This window comes from Paramisgurnus dabryanus, chromosome 17 (assembly GCF_030506205.2).
Source record: "Paramisgurnus dabryanus chromosome 17, PD_genome_1.1, whole genome shotgun sequence".
NCBI classification, from domain to species: domain Eukaryota; kingdom Metazoa; phylum Chordata; class Actinopteri; order Cypriniformes; family Cobitidae; genus Paramisgurnus; species Paramisgurnus dabryanus.
Window position 1 is genome coordinate 34,410,619 of NC_133353.1, and position 22,368 is coordinate 34,432,986.

Below are 22,368 nucleotides of genomic sequence, written 5' to 3' on the forward strand. Positions count from 1 at the left end.
AACACGTTAACAGATGTTTAATTAGGTTTTAGTGTGGACCCCATGTAAAATCCCATTTAAACTTGGTGACACATGTGATCGTGTTGGAAATTTTTTTATTTTCTGTAAGGGTTTGATTTATGTTTATATGTCCGTATTACTGTCTAATAGTAGATAGTCTTAATTAGATTAAGCCATTAAAATCTAAATGAACAACAAGTAACTAATATGTAAAAAATATGTCATACAGCTACATTATTAACCCGGGTCTGAATGATGAACACATATAGGGCTGTATATTAATTAATATATTCAAAAAACCAATGTTGAATAAAATTATTTTTGTTTTATAAAATTATAATAAAACAAGTTGTAGTTAAATTACTCTTTTATTTATTGTATGAATATAATCATACCCAACATACGAGTGTAAGGTTGTTATCTTTGTGGCAAAATGTTAAACGGGTGCAGTTCCACCACTTTGTTGTGTCAGCGATATTATTATTATTATTAATGGTGTTGTATCGTCACGATATCAATAATCACGGTTTTTTATGGTACATGTATATGGCGACACCTCTCGACTCCTGTGCATATCGCTGTGCTGTCATGGCGCGAATGGAGGCAGCATATGTCATCAAGCCTGGTTTATTTAACATTAGATTCGCAAGTCATAGGCATATTACAGTTTTAATAGAATAATAGTCAACGTTATAATTGTTAATTTTCTGAAATGAGACAGTCTTGATGACGTTATGCAGCCTAGAAATGCGACCTCTGGAGGCTGCAGTCTTCGAATTGAAAAACAGCCGTGGTCTCCACAACACTAGAGGGCGACAGAGCACCAAGATAGATTTGCTTTTCTATAGCAGGTATTCTAGGGGAAAAAAATAAAATATATGCTTACATTGTTAAGTTTATAATAGAAAAATAATTTAAATATATATAATTTAGTGATATAATATTCTCATACGCATGTATCCTGTTTCACACTCCATTCCAGTAAGTGGCGGTATTGCACCAACAAGTTGGTTTGCAAACCGCCAATAAACACCAAAGAAGAAGAACGATTTGTTATAGGTTAAAGGTCACAAGCAAGATGGCGGCGAGCAAACGTGTTCTATATGTTGGTAAGAAAATCATCAAAACAATAAATAATCATAGAAAAGCTTCGTTTTTGTCTGTAGATTAACCGCGCGGCATGTTTAGTGTTGCGGATCCGGCTAAGTTAAATAGTTGCAGACGGGGGCGCATGTAAAGATGAACAAGCTGGACTTCAATACGAGTTCACTAACTTACGTTGGTTACGAGCGGTGAAGTGCATTTAAATATTGAATGTTGTGTGTTTTCTGAAGGTGGTCTTGCGGAAGAGGTGGACGAGAAAGTGCTGCACGCGGCCTTTATTCCTTTCGGCGACATCACAGATATTCAGATCCCGTTAGATTATGAAACAGGTGAGACACAACAAAACACTGTTATATTATCACTATGACATACGAAAGAAAACACACCTAATAACACATACACAACTGTTTTATACTCTTACGATATATCGTCTCTCTTTGTATCATTACAGAGAAACACAGAGGTTTTGCCTTTATTGAGTTTGAGCTGGCAGAGGTGAGGCTGTACTCTAGACTAAATAAAGTTAAACAATTTAACACCCTTAAAATCAAACTTCTGTCATTGTTTACTAATAATAGTAGTCTGTAAAACATTAATGAAGATGGCTGTCTATCTCCTCTTTCTCTCAGGATGCAGCAGCTGCTATTGATAACATGGTGAGTCACTTTGATGTGTGGTCTTTAAAATCTCAATAGTAAGACTGTGAGTGTCTATTAATGTTTGTTGGTTTGTGTTTTGCAGAATGACTCTGAACTGTTTGGTAGAACCATCAGGGTAAACATCGCCAAACCTATGAGAATTAAGGAGGGCTCTTCTCGACCAGGTGTGGAGCTTAGCAAAAGTCTTTTCAACACACTACTTAGGCTATTTTTAAATAAGAATAGCTCACTAATACGGTTGCCAAACATCTTCATTAAAATATGTCTGTGGTTCTGCTAATAGTGTGGTCTGAAGATGACTGGCTGAAGAAGTTCTCGGGGAAGACGACAGAGGAGACTGAGGAGGCGGAGTCAGCTGCGGAATCAGCCAATACAGACACTCAAGAGGTGGGACAGCTGTAATGGTATATACTTGTGAAAACCCAGCTAAAGTCATTTTTTGAGATCCAGCATAATGTAAAGACCATTCTGTGACAATATAGATATCTTTAATCATGACTGAGAGACGTTTTGTCAAAGATTGAAATCAATAATTGAAATCTCATTATCAGATTATGAGACTTTAGCCAAAATTTGAAACAACCAACACATCTGGTATCAAAAAATTGATATGAACATATTGTTTTGGTGTTTTTTTACCAAACAGGGAGAACCACCAGCAAAGAAAGGCAGAACTAACCCTCAGGTCTACATGGACATCAAGATCGGCAACAAACCTGCAGGCAGACTGCGCTTCTTATTGCGAGCAGATGTTGTGCCAATGACTGCAGGTCAGACATGCATTTTTAATTCATGCATGAATCTGTGGAAGTCAGTAGTTTTTTGTTTCGATAGGCGAGCTCATACAGATGGATTTACGTTTCTTGGGTTCTCTCGTAGAAAACTTCCGTTGTTTGTGTACACACGAGAAGGGCTTCGGATTCAAAGGCAGCAGCTTCCACAGGATCATTCCTCAGTTCATGTGCCAGGGCGGGGATTTCACCAATCACAACGGCACCGGTGGCAAGTCCATTTATGGACGCAAGTTTGACGATGAGAACTTTGTCCTCAAACACACCGGGCCAGGTGAGATGGCTCTTAAGTTAATTTGTTTATATTGTTAGATATAAAGTTCATCAGCTTCCCATAACATTTTCTGTTTTTCTAAAGGTCAGCTATCAATGGCAAACTCGGGTCCCAATAGTAACGGCTCTCAGTTCTTCATCACTGTTGATAAAACTGACTGGCTGGATGGCAAACACGTGATCTTTGGAGAGCTTGTAGAGGGCATGGATGTTCTCCGGGCCATGGAGGTGAGGTGGCCGATGCAGTGAGATGTTATTTATGCGTAAAATTTAAATAGATTGTAATATTTAAGTTGTTTCGACTTCTATTGGTCTAATGTGCGTTCACTGTTTTTTAACAGGCTCAGGGAACAAAAGAGGGGAAACCTAAACAGAAAGTCATCATCTCCAATTGTGGAGAATATGTATGAGACCAAAGTGTGTGTTTGTGTGTGAGTGTGGGAAAAAACTGTGTATGTGTTTTTTGTAACTAATTTGTAAATATACGAATAAAACTTTTATAGTAAACTTGTTGCCTTTGTGTTTTATAATAATTGGTTTCATTAGGGCTGTCAAAAGATTAATCGCAATTAATCGCATACAAAATAAACGTTTGTTTTTGCATAATATATGTGTGTGCACTGTGTGTAATTATTTTGTACACACACGTATTTAAGAAACATCTACATGCATAGATATATTTAGATTCTGAAATATTTTATACAATACATAAACTAAAATATATACATCTTAAATATATACGTGTGTGTGTGTGTGTGTAATAATTACACAAATATATTTTGCAAGCCCAAACTTTTATTTTTGACAGCCATAGTTATTAATTTTAATGAATTTATATCATGCTGCCTTTTTTTTAACAATATGGATATAACAATTTCTGAATGCAATTTTTTTATGCATATTTATTTACTTTAAACTTATTCTGATGAGAATGTTATCTCAGGATCCATTTCTGAATATGTGACCCTGTCTGTGAAATTCAAGCTTTTGATTTCAATCTTTAACATGACATTACTCGGTCATAATAAAAAAATGTCATTACATTATGTAGGATGATTTTATATAGAAAATAGTAAATCACCAAAACATGACCAGCTAGGTTTTCACAGACTGGGTCGCATTTACAAAGCATTACTGAATTTATCCAGTGGATGGCGTAACTGCTTCAGAAATCCTCTACAGGTTTGTTTCCATTTCAGATCTTTTCTAAAGTCTCATAAATAAACATTTTCATAATCTGACTCTGACCTGTCTAATAATAATAAATATAAACATAAAATGGATCAACCTGGAACAGAAGAAACTATATATGACTGAGAACGGCAACAAAAAACTTTATTGTAAACACAGACACATTAGTTTGTTAAATGTTAAACGGACAGAGGCACTGAAAAAGTAAAACCATCAAGCCATATCTTTCAATAGCATATTAGCCTTATACATGTCAGTAAGCAAGCAACACCCAAGTCAAACACAGCATCACTCCGGTTACCTTGCAACAACATCCGAATCTCAGGTGCACATCTTTCTAGAAGCACTCGGGCATGATTTATAAAGATCAAAAACACAAAGGAGGTAAACAGGAAGATCTATTGTAACCTCAAAGTGTTTATTAAACGGTGTGGTGCTTGTCAAGGTTTGTTAACGTAAAAGCACAGAGGGGAAATTCAAGGGCATGAAGTCACAAAAACATTCACGTTCGTAATCGTAGCAACATTCATGCCTGTATTCACTTAATGAAAGATTGTTTTAACACAGCACAAAGTATATGAAGCATGAAGTAAAATCGTAGTAAAATACTCCAGATGTCACAGGAGGTGAACAAAGAGCATCCGAATTATAAAGATGAATGGCATGCTATGAACACAATACTAAATGCTGGTTTTTCTGTATCGTCTCATTTTTATGGTTTCTACAGTGATACCCTAAATTGATAACGTGGGTAGAAAACCAATATAATAATGCAGAAGAATCCTTCAATATCTGAAATGTTTGACCACGAGAAAGTGTTTTTTAATTTGTATCTGTATTAAAGAGGACTGTGCTCAAATCCCAAACATCATGCTTGATGCATATTGCCTGATAATAATGTATTGCTCATGAGAATGTAATGTTTTAATGTTTAACTGCCTGCAAAATCAGGTTTATCTTTGGCAATGATTCAATAATGAGGAATGACCCTCCGTGTTTGTTTGCCTCCATATTAAGTGCTTATTTTAAATATAATGAACTAAACAGTTCAATTTAACATCTTATCTAGTAATATCTGAGACAGCAGCAGCAGTTCTAGAAGTCAAGTGCTTTGTGCTCGTAACGTATGGCTGCTTCTTCAGGGCCTTAATTCACTGGCCTATGTGTGTCAAAGCTGTTCGTTTAGGCTTTTCTGTGATTCAAGATTTATTTGACTATTAAATACTTACATCTATTTGCATAGAATCTGTTGCTAGGAAACAAGGTCCCGTTATTACGTCATGTGCTTTAGTTGTTCATTTGTGCTCTCAATTTCACACGGACAAATTCCAGTTCAATCCAAATTACTATAAGATACAAAAGTGCACAAAACAAATGAAAGAGACTGCACAGCTAAGATATATATGACTTTCATACAAGAATGACATTTTTGTGATTGTAAACTTGTTCCACACCTGTAAAACCTTTGTTCATCTTTAAAACTCAAATCAAGATATGAAATCTGAGAGCTTTCCCCCTAAGAAAGCAATGCAACTCACAGCTTTCAAGGCCAAGAAAGGCAATAAAGACATCATTAATATAGTCCTACAGTTACTACAGTGGTTCAATTTTTATTTTATGAAGCGTCGAGAATACCTTTGGGGCTCATAAAGTCACTGTCCGACGTGTATTATGCCATGTTCACACAAAGAAAGTGTGACTTTAACAGTTGGCCGATCGCTGTGCTGTTCAGACTACATAATTTGCTCTATGTAAAGTCTTAAAGGTGCTCTAAGCGAATTGAAGCGTTTTAGACCATAAAACATTTTTTGTTACATACCGGAAACATCTCCTCACTATCTGCTTGCTGCCTGTCCGCTGATCAAACTGTAAAAAAACGCGATCTCTGTAGACAACCCAGGCTTCACAAACGGCAATATCAACAAATGGCCAAACCTAGCAGCACAAAACGAAACAAAGTATTCCAGCCAATAAACGACAAGAAGGATTTGGGGGTGGGGGTTGGGCGCGTTCATGAAAGCACGGAAGGGAGGGGGAGGGGGAGGAGTTAGCTACGCTCTGTCTGTTTGAAAACAGTTCAAACATCAACAGGAAGTGACGTCGCACATTATTCGCTTAGAGCGCCTTTAAGTCTTAAAATCATTCAGGTGTTCACACTACGTAAATGATCCGCAACAGGAAGTCAAGCACTAGACAAGCTGAGAAAAACCCACCGACTCTATCTGGACCCCAAACCACATTTTGGCATGAAGAAACACGCAAGACGTGGAAAGGGATGCGAAACAACCTTGAAACAAGAATTGTTTATTTAAAAATGGACTTCAGAAAGAAACTAGCGCAGCAAGCTGTTTTGTACAGAGCCCTTAAGGTGACATTGGAGTAAAAAAATCTAAAATTTAGTTTTGCGTGCTCACGTGAAACTATCACACGTAAAACTATCGCGTGCGCACATTAAAGCGAAAGTTTCATGTGCGCACGTGAAAGTTTCACGTGAGCATGCAATAGTTTCACGTGCGCACGCAAAACTAAACTTTATTTAATTTTTGCTCCATGTCCCCTTAGGGGCTCCATAGTTTTGCGCTATTATCTGCTCTGAAAAAACAATCTTGGGGAAAAAATATGGGTGAAAGAATGAATCGCCATACGTGTGTACCTCAACCCATGCCTTGCTCTCATTGGCTGTAGCTCATCATGACATGAGTCAAGACGAAAATCGGCAAGCGCTGATCGCTCACTAATTTGCCCCCAATAACAACCCGACCTGACCGGCATGCACCCCGCCTTTAAAATCCTGTAGTGTGAACTTGGCATTAATGAAAGGAGCGCACGCATGTGTTTTAAACGACAGCCATAAATAAATAGATGCTTACATCTATTCAGCATTTGAATGAAGCATCTATGTATACATATATATCTATGGCTGACACACGATGCCGGTGTTTAAAGGAGCATTTCACCCGTAGAAACATTAATTTTTATTGAAAGTGTGTCATATTTGTAGTCGAAATGTAACATACATTTAGAATTTTGTGCCTATTTGACCGAGAAAAGGGGTGTTTGTAGTCTCACCCCCTCAACAAAGATACTGGACTTCCTTCTTTCAATGATGCAAAATGATGATTTTTACATCATTGAAAGAAGGAAGTGCAACACTGAAATCTGTATTTCTTCTGTCTAAGTGGCAACTGAGAAAATTATGCATGACCATTCAAAAACATGACTGGGGTTCTAACTATACAAAGCTTAATGCAAATCGGTGAAGTGTCTCTTTAACATAAGGCTGATTCTCGCGAATTTATGAGGTGTCATGAAACATTTTGATAAAAAAATAAATGCTATCAAAATAAAAAGTATTCAGTTACAAACATCTCTTCATGTACTTTTTTGCACATGATTTCAAATGACATCATACAAACCAATGTTGTTGTTTTTTCCACATTTAAGGGAAACATTTTCATTACCGCAACGTGTCCATGATTGGATTTGGGTTCTTTGACATGGAAATATTTTTACTTAAAAAAATCTAAAAAATAAAAAGCTTCAGTGCATGTTATACTATAAACATTTACAGTAAAGAAACATGTGGTATTTGGTGATCATTGGTAAATGTAGAGACAATAATAAGGAATATAAATGTGTCCAAGACCAATTTTCTCATCCTCCGCAACAATTTCCAATCATTGTTTAAGCGCTCGAGGAACTAACATTTTGAAAAAAGAATTGTTGGAAGGGACATAATTGACTGTGACACTCAAGATGGCTACCAGGTAAGTTGTTCTTATTTTTTCTCTCCAGATAAAAGTAGAAATTTTGTTTGTCATAGTACCTAGACAACTTTTTAGTTCTCATTACCGAAACATGAGTTTGTAAATGCATATATTTAATGTAATATCATGTTGCGGTAATGATCATTTTTGATCATGATAATCTAAAAAAAATTGAAATGTAAATTATTCTATAGGAAATATTTTAAATCCTCAAAAAATAATGGTTATTTTAAGTTCAGACCTTAAGGTGCAAAAAAAATGGCTTCAAGGGTTTTAAAAAAAAATCTGATGCTGGACACCTTCGTGAGAATCACCCATAAGCATGTGCTGCTTTGGTTAATAAGTGTCGAAAACTGACTTTATGAGCCCAAAAAGTATTCTCGTCGGTCTTTTGGGTGTGGAACGACATAAAGGCGAGTAATTAATAACATGCTTTCATTTTGGTTGAATTGACCCTTTAATCTACCAAAGTTGAATAGTGGAGCATTAAGGCGTCTACCATGCAAAGAAAAACATTCCAGCACATTCAAGCTGTGCTGACACCTTGAACTTCTCGGGAGATAAAGTGTAATCTATAAATATTGATCAGGCATTCAGTTTCTCCAACTTTGGAGCAACTCAAAAGGGTCACATAAATCTTCCACCTCTCTCAGGCAAACTGAGAACGAAGGGAAATAAGATGCCTTTAGCCTCCGTGGGTGCTTTAAGAAACTCTTCCTTGAACCGACCTCCGTCCTCTTCTATGATGAACTGAAGCGTCTGAGATTTATTCACACAGTAGATGCAGTTATCAATCACCGCACAGCGAAACGGCAGCGTGCAGCCTTGCTGCTGGGTCGCACAGTCGTGCCACATCTTTACGATGGTGTTGTACTTAAACACGCTGATGCCCTGTTCACGGTTGACGTCGAATCGGTAGATGAAGCTCTTGAGAGCAACCATATCTGTGGATTTTTTCCTGCTGTTGTTGTAAGGACATTCCTGCCATTCGTCTCTCTTAGGGTCATATTTCAGCAGCCGATAAAACAGAGACCCTCCCGAGACGTAAATCTCTCCGTTGCAGGTCGTGGCTTCATGCGCCACTGCAAAGCCTCCCTTGGGTAGAGGAGCCACCGCAGTCCAGCGGTCCATGCGAGGGTCGTACTTCTCAACCGTAAAGAGACATTCGCCACCGATGGCGTACAGATACCCGTCCATGGAGACGAGTTTGAGTTGCGATCTCGCTTGGCTCATGGGTCGGACCTCGCTCCAGCGATCCGTGATGGGATTGTAGCAGTACACTTTATCCGAGACCTTGCTCTTGTCCCCGGTTCCCCTGATTCCACCTGCCACAAACAAGTAGTTGTACATCGTACAGATACCACAGCCCTTGGTGTTGATGTCGTCTGGCATGACGGTCAGGGTGTGCCAGTCCTTAGTGCTTTTGTTGTAGTAGTAGATCATGTGATTATCCTCAAAGGATGTGATGGAGAGAGGGCTCTGGGGTCGACTGCTGTTTCTGCTCGGTGGTCTGCTCCCTACGCGTTCAAAAACATCATTAATTTCCGCCACCATCAGACTTTTGCGGCTCTCCATCCGCTTACGCAGGATCAGATCTCTCTCCGAGCCCGTAAGGCGCCCGTAAACGGCCGGATCTCGCAGGACTTGGAGAAAGTTGTCGCTCATGAATCGATAAGCTGTCTCTTTCAGTTCATTCAATCGCTGCTTTTTGGCGATAGTCAGGATTTCGTAGCAGTTCTCCGGAGTGATTTGCATGGAAATGGCATCGATCGCAGATTGCACCGCGCAGGGCATTTGCAGTATCTTTGCGCCTGTGATGACGTCCACGACGTTGTCTTTGTTTACGTTCATCTGAGATGAATAAACATAATCGATAAGCACAGAAAAGGTCTTGTGGCTCATTCCCTTCACCTTTAGTATGTCCCGAGAAAGCCTGGCTTTAAAATAATCACTTTTCTCAGCTAATACCGCCTTGTGTGCTTGGATTTTTTGTCCGCCCACCTCTATGACTAAATTCGGCTCTTCTTTTGCCGAGTGAGCCGCTCTTACTGCAGATCCACTGTGCTTTTGGCCTTGGCTCTGTTCCAGTCCCGTCTGTCCGTACAATGTTCTGTATTGAGTCTGATTTGCTCCTTCAGAGGAACCTAAAAAGCAACCTGACCTCGTTTCCTGGGAACTTGAATAGGAATGATTTCTGTCCTCCGACACGGAGGTGGCATTTTTAATGTCAGACCGTCTCCGAACAACCTCAGTGTCTCTGAGAGCATTAGATAATTTCTCTATTTCCTCCTTGTTGTCTCTTCCGTAACACAAAGAGGTACTGGAGGTTACTTTTGCTCCATTTGTTTCTTTGACATTTCCTCGACCTGAAAGTTCACTTATATTTCTCAAACTGAGGTCCAAGTGTTGTGCTTTAGATGTTGTGTCCACAGACTGAATGTGCTCTTGAAATCCACTGTCACTGGAGACGGCATCTTGTGCGTTTTCTGCACCCGTTACAGCACCACACTGTCCCAGACTTCTGCTGTCAGTCAATCCTCCCGATTCGGATGTAGCCCACACACCCTGCTGTATATCCATGCTGGGAATTCCCATTTTCCCCATGGCCGGGAGATTATTGTTCCCTTCAGAAGGGAGGGATGGTTCTGGAGAGTCTAGGTTTGCGGCGTGAAATATAACGTCTGCTTGTACTGTAAACATGTTTGTGTTTTGCAGATTGTTGTTCATCTTTCTGTAGTTTCAGTATGCTTTTTAAAGCAATAATTTAATTTGCTGACTGTTGAGGTAAACGAGGGCCTTAGGAGTGATGGCAGATATTAGGTATTCAAAACAATAATGGTCTTTCAAGGCAAGACTTTCTTAGTGTACCAAAAAACAATCATAGTTTAAGAAGTATGTGTTTTGTTTCCTCTTCTTCATCAATCTACATTTCATCCAGGTAAGCATGGAAAAATATTTCCTGTGTCAAGGGATGATCTTATATCCTCTGTGCTTTTCAGTCCTGTATCCAGTAAAAGAAAAGAAAACAATGTTATTATGATCTTTGTACTACAGCTGAAAAACTCTGCTTCATATTACTCAATGAATAAAAATGTTGTCGTTCAGATGACTACAATAATGTTAAATATAAAATCCCACATGAAAAAATACTGCAGCAGTATACTTTAGTATTTGCTTTAGTATATTTTACTAGTAGTAAACTGTAGTATTCTGTAATAACTACAGTTTGTTAAAGGTGGTTTGCACGATCTCAGAAAGCCAATGTTGACATTTGAAATCACCTAAACAAACACGACCATACCCCAATAGAATCTGGACCTTTTTTTGAAAGACCCACCCCACACATACGCAACCCAGGCAACGGTGTTGGTTAGTAGACACACCCCTCACTGCTGATTTGCTACAAGTGTGTTTTGGTACTCGGCCCGACTCCCATTTCCAAGGAGTTTCTCAAAAATCGTGCACCCCACCTTTAATGTATGCATTTTTTTGTATTACAGTAACTTTTGTAAATTTGCAAACTTACAGTGTACTTTAATATTTACCATGGTAATGTTGAAAAACTATGGAATTATACTATACTATAACACTAGGAGTTATGGAATTATACTATACTATAACACTAGGAAATTATGGATTAATACTATACTATAACACTAGGAATTATGGAATTATACGATACTATAACACTAGGAATTATACTATACTATAACACTAGGAATTATACGATACTATAACACTAGGAATTATGGAATTATACTATACTATAACACTAGGAAATTATGGATTAATACTATACTATAACACTAGGAATTATGTAATTATACTATACTATAACACTAGGAAATTATGGATTAATACTATACTATAACACTAGGAATTATGGAATTATACTATACTATAACACTAGGAATTATGGAATTATACTATACTATAACACTAGGAAATTATGGATTAATACTATACTATAACACTAGGAATTATGGAATTATACTATACTATAACACTAGGAATTATGGAATTATACGATACTATAACACTAGGAATTATACTATACTATAACACTAGGAATTATGTAATTATACTATACTATAACACTAGGAAATTATGGATTAATACTATACTATAACACTAGGAATTATGGAATTATACTATACTATAACACTAGGAATTATGGAATTATACGATACTATAACACTAGGAATTATACTATACTATAACACTAGGAATTATGTAATTATACTATACTATAACACTAGGAAATTATGGATTAATACTTTACTATAACACTAGGAATTATGGAATTATACGATACTATAACACTAGGAATTATACTATACTATAACACTAGGAAATTATGGATTAATACTATACTATAACACTAGGAATTATGGAATTATACGATACTATAACACTAGGAATTATACTATACTGTAACACTAGGAAATTATGGATTAATACTATACTATAACACTAGGAAATTATGGAATTATACGATACTATAACACTAGGAATTATCCTATACTATAACACTAGGAATTATGGAATTATACTATACTATAACACTAGGAATTATGGAATTATACTATACTATAACAGTAGAAATTATACTATACTATAACACTAGGAATTATGGAATTATACGATACTATAACACTAGGAATTATACTATACTATAACACTAGGAATTATACTATACTATAACACTAGGAATTATGGAATTATACTATACTATAAAACTAGGAAATTATGGATTAATACTATACTATAACACTAGGAATTATGGAATTATACGATACTATAACACTACGAATTATACTATACTATAACACTAGGAATTATGGAATTATACTATACTATAACACTAGAAATTATACTATACTATAACACTAGGAATTATGGAATTATACTATACTATAACACTAGGAATTATGGAATTATACGATACTATAACACTAGAAATTATACTATACTATAACACTAGGAATTATGGAATTATACTATACTATAACAGTAGAAATTATACTATACTATAACACTAGGAATTATGGAATTATACTATACTATAACACTAGGAATTATGGAATTATACGATACTATAACACTAGGAATTATACTATACTATAACACTAGGAATTATACTATACTATAACACTAGGAATTATACTATACTATAACACTAGGAATTATACTATACTATAACACTAGGAATTATACTATACTATAACACTAGGAATTATGGAATTATACGATACTATAACACTAGGAAATTATGGATTAATACTATACTATAACACTAGGAATTATGGAATTATACGATACTATAACACTAGGAATTATGGAATTATACTATACTATAACACTAGAAATTATACTATACTATAACACTAGGAATTATACTATACTATAACACTAGAAATTATACTATACTATAACACTAGGAATTATGGAATTATACTATACTATAACACTAGTAATTATGGAATTATACGATACTATAACACTAGGAATTATACTATACTATAACACTAGTAATTATGGAATTATACTATACTATAACACTAGGAATTATGGAATTATACTATACTATAACACTAGGAATTATGGATTAATACTATACTATAACACTAGGAATTATACTATACTATAACACTAGGAATTATGAAATTATACTATACTATAACACTAGGAATTATGAAATTATACTATACTATAACACTAGGAAATTATGGAATTATACGATACTATAACACTAGGAATTATCCTATACTATAACACTAGGAATTATGGAATTATACTATACTATAACACTAGGAATTATGGAATTATACTATACTATAACAGTAGAAATTATACTATACTATAACACTAGGAATTATGGAATTATACGATACTATAACACTAGGAATTATACTATACTATAACACTAGGAATTATACTATACTATAACACTAGGAATTATGGAATTATACTATACTATAAAACTAGGAAATTATGGATTAATACTATACTATAACACTAGGAATTATGGAATTATACGATACTATAACACTACGAATTATACTATACTATAACACTAGGAATTATGGAATTATACTATACTATAACACTAGAAATTATACTATACTATAACACTAGGAATTATGGAATTATACTATACTATAACACTAGGAATTATGGAATTATACGATACTATAACACTAGAAATTATACTATACTATAACACTAGGAATTATGGAATTATACTATACTATAACAGTAGAAATTATACTATACTATAACACTAGGAATTATGGAATTATACTATACTATAACACTAGGAATTATGGAATTATACGATACTATAACACTAGGAATTATACTATACTATAACACTAGGAATTATACTATACTATAACACTAGGAATTATACTATACTATAACACTAGGAATTATACTATACTATAACACTAGGAATTATACTATACTATAACACTAGGAATTACACTATACTATAACACTAGGAATTATGGAATTATACGATACTATAACACTAGGAAATTATGGATTAATACTATACTATAACACTAGGAATTATGGAATTATACGATACTATAACACTACGAATTATACTATACTATAACACTAGGAATTATGGAATTATACTATACTATAACACTAGAAATTATACTATACTATAACACTAGAAATTATACTATACTATAACACTAGGAATTATGGAATTATACTATACTATAACACTAGTAATTATGGAATTATACGATACTATAACACTGGGAATTATACTATACTATAACACTAGTAATTATGGAATTATACTATACTATAACACTAGGAATTATGGAATTATACTATACTAAAACACTAGGAATTATGGATTAATACTATACTATAACACTAGGAATTATACTATACTATAACACTAGGAATTATGAAATTATAATATACTATAACACTAGGAATTTTACTATAGTAAGGTTAAAAAAACTAGGGAATAATACTGTAGTATCATACTAGAAATTTTAATGCAGTTTACTATAGTATGCACTAAAGTTTACAGTATTTTTACAAGGGATAAAACACAAAATAAAACTTTGATATATGAGTTGCTGTTCATCGTTCATCACAGATCAACAGTGAATCGATCCATTTGAGACTGCCTCTACTGAGCATGCGCGGTACTCGCAAACCCACTGACTGACAGCTTTAAGAATTAAAACTAAGAGAGACAGACCGATTCCCTAGTAATACACATTATTAATAGATTACATTAATAATAAAGACATTCATAAGAACTGTGTTTACGACAAACAAAACTGTGTACTGTGGTCGGACGATAAAATATCGAAAATTACTCATTACATGTCAATTAAAAAGATAAGGTGGTCTTTAGCATAAAGCGAATGCCTGCTGAAGTAAAAATAACATTATTAAAGCCTTTATATATATAATACAATGCATTTCTCAAGTACTTACGTGTAAAACGCTCAATTTCAGTTTGTCTGCTTTCTAACACAAAGCGCTCTTATGTAACGTTAAGTCAGTCAGTCAGATCTGCAGAGAGTCTTTACGTGTATGCACCAACAAGATTCAATTCAGTTGTCCCAAATTCAAATCAAACGTGTAAATGTCCGTCTGTAAAATCCATCCCATATTGTAATAAAAGCCAGTTTAGTGGGAACTTTCCATCCTCATCCTTTCCATCGACCAGTTTCGTGTCTGAAAAGCATCGACACGAGAATCACCGTCCACAGAATGCCACGAGCGCGTGAAGCGTCTCCTCACAGAAATTCAATTGCACAAAACAAGTCCCGTGCTTGTGATATCACGAACACAGCCTCTCCACCTTCACGGCGGGTTGCAGTATTTTGATTTGACCGTAAACTGTGGTAGTTATTGACCCAAACCACACCCCCGTTTGTATTCTCCGTCCACACATCAGACCTGCTGCTCAAATCCGCGTTCCCGCACGCGCTCGACGTGACGGGCACTCGCGCAGCGCGCGTTCAAATGAAGGATAAAAGGATATTGCGCAACGGGTTTATTGGGTTAGTAAATCCTGTGCTGAAGACCTTAAACGTTTTTATCAAATATCTTATAACAACATCGCTATATAACGTAAATGTGGCAGTGATGTTATCAAGTTCCTTGAACTGCACCTGTCAAATGAAATTACTACTTACGATATAATGACAGTGTTGAAAAGTGCATAAACCAAAACAAACCCACATGAAAGAAATGTGTAGTCTATACTTCTGTTCACTAAACTGTAGTAAAATTCCTAGATACTGTTTTGTGTAGTATAGCATACTAACAAAGTGTAGTAATCAAGGGAGTAACACAAAATGGGCTGACGTGACGACGTGCGTTTAAAAAATATGGCAAATAACTTTGAAAGTGGGGGTACACGAATGGGATTTTAAAAAAATGGGGGGGGGGCATGCCCCCCGTCCCCAGTGAAAATTACGCCCCTGTAATATACTACAGTATACTACAATTTGCTGAAGTAAACACATAAGAATACTAAAGTATATGTGTGAATAGACAGTGGTGAGTCAGGACAAAGTTAATCCAGGATGATGGGTTATATAAGGTAGCGATGAGTTAAACACGCAATGACAGGTTTTAATAACAAAGAGAAAGTAAAACCTGACAAAAACCGTCAAAGGCAACACGACTTTATGTGTCATTGGCCTTATCCAATGTGGTTATATTTAATAAGTGCATTTTGGTAACGCATTATACACTCTTATATTATGGGCTGCACTTGGTCTTAAAGGGTTGCCAGGGCAACCACTGATTTTCACAGAGCAACATATCAGAGACAAGATTGTCTGTCAGCCAAGCAGCACATGGTCAGACTGAGCTGTCACTATTAGACCTCTACACACATCAGCTGTGTGGAGTCTGCAGGGACTTACAAACATCTCTCAACCAACAAAAACTAAAAGCATCATATATCTTAGCTAATGGAGGGGGGGCTGAAGGCTCAATGTCACTTTAGTGCATTTAGACAAAACATTGCATGCTTTTGTGGCACTTTTTGTATTTATTATTTCTTAATAACAGTGTTGGGGTAACGCATTACAAGTAACGTGCATTACGTAATAATATTACTGTTCTGAAGTAAAGAGTAAAGTAACGCATTACTTTATAAATGTACACATTAATATTTAAGTTACTTTATTTTAAAGGAATGTGAGTTACTTTTCAATTAAAGGTGCAGTGTGTAAATTTTAGCAGCATCTAGTGGTGAGGTTGCGAATTGAAACCAGCGGCTCAGTCCACTGCTCACCCCTCGCTTTGGAAACACATAGAGAAGCTACGGTAGCCGCCACCAGACTAACATGTCATCGTCAGAGACAACTTAGTAAAAAAAAGTTTGTCCGATAAGGGCTTCTGTAGAAACATGGTGGCACAAAATGGCGACTTCCATGTAAGGAGACCCCCGGTGTATAAAGATAAAAACGTTTCATTCTAAGGTAATAAATACATAACTGTTCATTATGAAAGTTCTTTATACACCCCAGATAATATATTTTTGTATATTATTTTGCATTTCTGTCAAGAGATCCTTCTAAAAATACACGCTGCACCTTTAAATTAATACAAAAAAAAAAAAAACTATTGCAACTACTGCATTTAACTGAAAGGTATTACCGTAGAATTACACACTCACACACACAGTTTCGGGTCTGGAAACGTGCGTATGCCAGAGTCCACGCAAAGGTTGTAATCTATATAAAAAAAAAACTTGACGGGAGAATGGGCTTGCAAGGTGGGATCTGAAGATGATTCATGTACGCACACTTGCAGGTGATCAGAGATTTATAAAGAGGACATTGCTTTGTTTTATAAGTCTTAATATTTTTTGGCGTACGCCATTTTTGGCTTTTGTGCGTACGTAGACTTTTAGTAGGGATCCTTTGCACAGTTTTATAAATGAGACCCCAGAGCTTGACATTTTTCGATGGAAATATGCAATTTCTGAGTGCAGAACTTCTCAGTCATAAAAACACCTGCAAAGTAAGAAAAGGTAACGCAAAATTAACGTAAGTATTACTTTCCATGAAAAGTAACTAAGTAATGCAATAGGTACTTTTTTGGGGAGTAACTTAATATTGTAATGTATTACTTTTAAAAGTAACTTTGCTAAATACAATAATTTTAATTATTTCATTATAAGGTACTAAAGTTTTATATACGTGAATAAAGAGTTCAAATGCAAAATGCAAAGGGAGTCTGATGTGATTTCTTGTAAATTTTAGTTATATTATTTAACAAATGTGATTGTCTTTTACTGCAAAACCCTCTAAGTTCATGTTACTCTTCACTCTCCTTAATGAATAAGGGTAAAATGCTCAAAAATTTGGTCAATATCCCAATATATTCTGTAAACCTCCTTTTAACTGGGTAAATAAAATAAACTTCTGCGCCGAAAAATTGTCATACTGTGTAACAGATTCTGAATGGCCTGATGCCTGGATGAAGCCTCAAATATAACAAAACAACCCATATTTAAAAAATATACAATCAAAGTGAAAGGTATAAATATTATATTTTTAATTTCCCTTTTTAGCCAGATACCTTGCAAGAGGAATATTTGGAAAACACTTTGAAACACTGGACCTTGCAGAAAAGCAACATATATTCTTTTCATTTTTAATACATATTTTTCCAAGTTTTGTTTTTTATCATCTTCTCTGCATCCATCCATGTCCATGCAATTTTCCTTAAGCTTTAAAATCAGTGTTGCTGCTGGTAAAGTGCATTTTGTCTAAAGCCTTTCAACCTCTATATTTGTCCTTTTAATCGGCTTTCTTCTCAGATCATTTCACCAAAACAACAAAGAATAATAATAATATTAATAACAACCAAGTGATCTCAACTCATTTTTGTGTTGGGTAAAAACATAAAAACAAAACAAACTATCTATTAAACTTGCACAGATATACAAAATGTTTGTTAAAACAATTGTTTACTGTATATTTGTTAATATACAAACCAGTAATACATATCACAATATGTCAATATAAAGCTTTTTCCAACAATTTAAATATTGACAAGCAAAATTTTAAATTAGAAGCATGGATGAATTTCATCAGTGGCCACTAACATCACTTTAGACCCAAATGAACCTCTGGCCCGCCAGAGAATCCAATACAAGTCCTTCAGTCACAGGTTGTAGATGATCACAGAGGCCGATGTGCAGTTACACATACAAGTCTAGAACCTCAAATGACCTCCTGACAAGCACCGTTATTTGATGAAGCAAGCTTTTTGAGATGACCTTTAAAAAATGTTTTTATCAAAAAACAATGAAAGACAAAATTGAACCGAAGAAAACATATTTAAAGTGTGACAAATGAAATATACTGTTAAAGAAGGGCAGACAGCAGACGGCTTTGGGCCGGATCAGCACCGGATCCGTGCCGAAGTCAGCAGCTCTGGTGCAGATCCGGACTGAAGTCGTCTGCTGTCTTTCCTTTTTTTTTTTTTTTGAGAAAATTGTGTAGCATTAGAAATGTCATTACCACAGTTAAACCTAAATCTCAGCACACTGCAGTGTTACTGGCATATTTTCATGAATGCAACTTTTGATCATGACTAAGTTGAGTTCAAAAATTAGTAGAGGTGAAAGTGGTCAAAAGTTTATCTGAAATTTTTTCCCCTTCATTCATAAACCATTTTCCCTTTGTCACACCATGAGTTAAAGCAAGATCAACGATCAAGAACTGCTATCTTTCTTTGACATGCAATGCCCTGGAAGAAAGACAAAACATCAAGAGCATCATTAGATGAAGAGAAAAAAAAACTACAGACCAAATCCTAATAGTGAACTGAAACTATTATCTGCAGATCCCCTTCATCTCACCATCCTCTGGTTACCTCCATCTTCCTCCTTCACAGACTCGGCAGTGGTATTTGCCACACCATAATGGTAGACACCATTTCCTCGTGTTTGGACTGTTTAGCTTTTTTGTTGATTCTTCGATGGCCCAACCCTCCAGACACCACCAACAATGAGCTCACATTCACTGTCTGAGTCTGCTTGGCTTTCTGAAAGTATGCTGGTTGGTTAAGCAGGTCGTATATCGCTCCGTCCTCTGGCCCGTGCTCTAAAGAGCATTGGGACAAAGCCAGAGACCCACACGAGGAGGACAAGGAATCCTGGAGGACGGGTGCATTGGGGAGAGAGCTCTCGCTGCTATTCCCCAGCCGTGTGTCGTTCTCGTCGGCTTGGGTTCCTTCCACCTCTTGGGGCCCAGGTTGGCACTCGCTGGGTGTGCTGGATGTAAGAGTTGCCATGGTTGCCCGGGAGACATTACATACTGCTGTTGCCATGGTGAGGAACTTGACTGGGCCATGGTGAGCATGAAAAGAGACCATGCCTCGACCTGAATCAAATGAAAGGAAAAGAGAAACAGAAAAAGAGGGAGGGAGAGATTTAAACAAAACCACAAACAGTGGCGTCATCCACCTCTCTTTTTATGGAGGCATCCATGGCAGTCTGGCAAAATAAGACATGACTCAAGTGTAAGGGGTAGTCTAGTTAAATCTAACTGCAAATTTAAGAAAAGAAAACCATTTTTATTTGTGCTGTATCAAAAGACCCTGATGTGCTAAAGATTTAAAGTCCCCATGAAATCAAAAATGACAATTCTTATTTTTAATGGAATATTTGAGAGTTTATTTTGAACAAGTTACCAGTGTGGGTCATTAAAAAAAATATATGTGCCAGCATAAACTTTATTCAAAACAGAAAATGTTCTTAAACTCCAATGTGGCGATCCTTCTCTAACGATGTCAGCTAGACTGTCAGTCCATTTCTGAATGACACGCCTACTTTTCTATATCCAATTAATTCACAGTGGAACGCACAAGCCATGCCCACTATTTTCCTTTTGTGGGTTCCCACACCTTAGGACTTTCCAGGTCCAATACCCTCAAATTCAAGGACTAAATGTGGGGACACATTTCAAGTGAAAGCAAGGTTACATCTTGTTAGCTTTTAAGATACATTGTCACAGTTCCCTTTCGAGGGAACTCGTGCTGCGTCACTGCGGTGACACTTTGTGGATGCCTTCAGGGGTAAGTGCGTCTGAATGTGTATATCAAATTCAACCAATGGTGAGGCTTAATGACAAAGACAGGGTGACGCAGGAGCCAGGAAGAATATCGCTATCTGAAAGACGGTGTTACAGGGACTCAGGAAGTATGGCAAGGGAGACGCAGCGTCTCGTTCCCTTCTCAAGGAACAACAGTTACATACGTAACCAGAGATGTTTTTATTTGTCAAACACAACTATGCAAAAAAGCATTTTGGTATGAATCAACATTCGCTTACAGAAGATATAAGCATTTAAAGCAAACAGTTTAGCACGTGTGCTTAAAAAGTCTAGAATTTTTATAATATTATCATACACTACACAAACTACAAAACTTCTTGCATAAAATAGATTCAAGCACTTTCAATGACCTGTATCTATGCATGTATATTTTCAAAAACTTCCCAGGGCCTTGAATTTTTCCCCCAGATTCACATCTTTCAAGGATTTCAAGGACCCGTGGGAACCCTGTAAAATATACTTAGGCCTTTATAATGTTGGCCTGTTCAATGTTAAACGGATCCAGTCCTTGTCAGTGAAAATAATTTAGCAATAAATTATTCAGTAGTTTACCTGAACACATGTGTTTTGAACTTTGGTCATTTAAAACATAATAATTTTTTAATAGAAGTTCAATTAAGCGAGCAATTGTCAAATATCTGTATCGGCCAGTAAGTGTTTGTCAAAAAAAGATCCCTAAAATGAACACATGAAGTGAATAGTTTATATCTTCCACTGCAATATGTGGGTCTTACAAAGTACATCTTAAACTTTAATTGTGGTTTACACCCACCTGTGACCTTTGGGATGCCCTGAAGTCTGGGCACAGACAGGGCCACTGTGACCCCAAGATTGGTCCCCACCAACAGCAGACCATGAGACACTAACAGACTGCTCACCAAAACTCTCTGCTGTCCTGAGGATGAAAACAAATGTTTCTTGAGTTGATAAAGCAGTACTGTATTATTTAATCTGTTAAATTCGCCCCATACATGCTTTAAAACACTTGTGTCAAGCAGTTATGACCAGAGGTATGTACAGTAGTGAAACATTTACCCAGTGGAATAATAACATGTGTGGGAAGAAGCTCAACAGCATGTGTGGGTACGTTACTATGGGGATGATGCTTAGACGCAGTTGGTTTCCATGGAAACCTGACACGATGTGCTCTTCGAAACAACAGAGAGGTCTCTTTAAAAAAGAAATGAAAGCTAAATGTTTAGCTATCTGGCCTTTTAACTGGTCAAGTACAACTAAAATCACAAATTGACTGGAAAACATTCAAATAACTGCTGAATAAATTAAACCAATTCACTTATTGTTGTGTTTTAGACATTCAATCCAGTCAATCACAACATTTAAGCAATGAAACGTTTGAATGTGACTAAAGCTAAAAGCATATTCCCACTTTTACACATATGCGTATTTTGTTCGTGCAGGAGAATGTTGTATGTAGCCTAGGAGATGCATTGCA

The 22,368-nt window shown here is 36.1% G+C and overlaps 3 protein-coding genes across 8 annotated transcripts in view; 1 reads left to right on the forward strand and 2 right to left on the reverse strand.

Moving 5' to 3' along the window:
• The first annotated feature begins 1,011 nt into the window (after positions 1-1,011).
• ppie (peptidylprolyl isomerase E (cyclophilin E)) lies at positions 1,012-3,337 on the forward strand. The gene is made up of 10 exons (XM_065288179.2): positions 1,012-1,109; positions 1,335-1,433; positions 1,556-1,599; positions 1,734-1,760; positions 1,846-1,927; positions 2,047-2,150; positions 2,410-2,533; positions 2,643-2,828; positions 2,913-3,055; positions 3,169-3,337. Exons 1-10 carry the CDS (start codon positions 1,079-1,081, stop codon positions 3,235-3,237), a joined length of 909 nt encoding a protein of 302 aa, XP_065144251.2. The 5' UTR covers positions 1,012-1,078; the 3' UTR covers positions 3,238-3,337.
• An 808-nt stretch (positions 3,338-4,145) lies between these two features.
• On the reverse strand, positions 4,146-15,809 carry kbtbd11 (kelch repeat and BTB (POZ) domain containing 11). Its single transcript, XM_065267512.2, has 2 exons — positions 15,262-15,809; positions 4,146-10,786 (listed from the first exon to the last, which is right to left on the reverse strand). Exon 2 carries the CDS (start codon positions 10,510-10,512, stop codon positions 8,413-8,415), a length of 2,100 nt encoding a protein of 699 aa, XP_065123584.1. The 5' UTR covers positions 10,513-10,786; positions 15,262-15,809; the 3' UTR covers positions 4,146-8,412.
• A 2,515-nt stretch (positions 15,810-18,324) lies between these two features.
• The window catches only part of arhgef10 (Rho guanine nucleotide exchange factor (GEF) 10), a 63,851-nt gene continuing 59,807 nt past the window's right edge, over positions 18,325-22,368 (reverse strand). For 4 of the 6 annotated variants that reach the window (XM_065267511.2, XM_065267510.2, XM_065267506.2 and 1 more), the window contains 2 exons: positions 21,688-21,810; positions 18,325-20,183 (listed from right to left, as the gene is read on the reverse strand). In XM_065267511.2, coding sequence (XP_065123583.1) covers positions 19,690-20,183; positions 21,688-21,810 — 617 coding nt within the window. In that variant the 3' untranslated portion in view covers positions 18,325-19,689. The remainder of the gene's footprint in view (positions 20,184-21,687; positions 21,811-22,368) is intronic. The other 2 variants (XM_065267508.2, XM_065267507.2) reach the window with 2 other exon arrangements.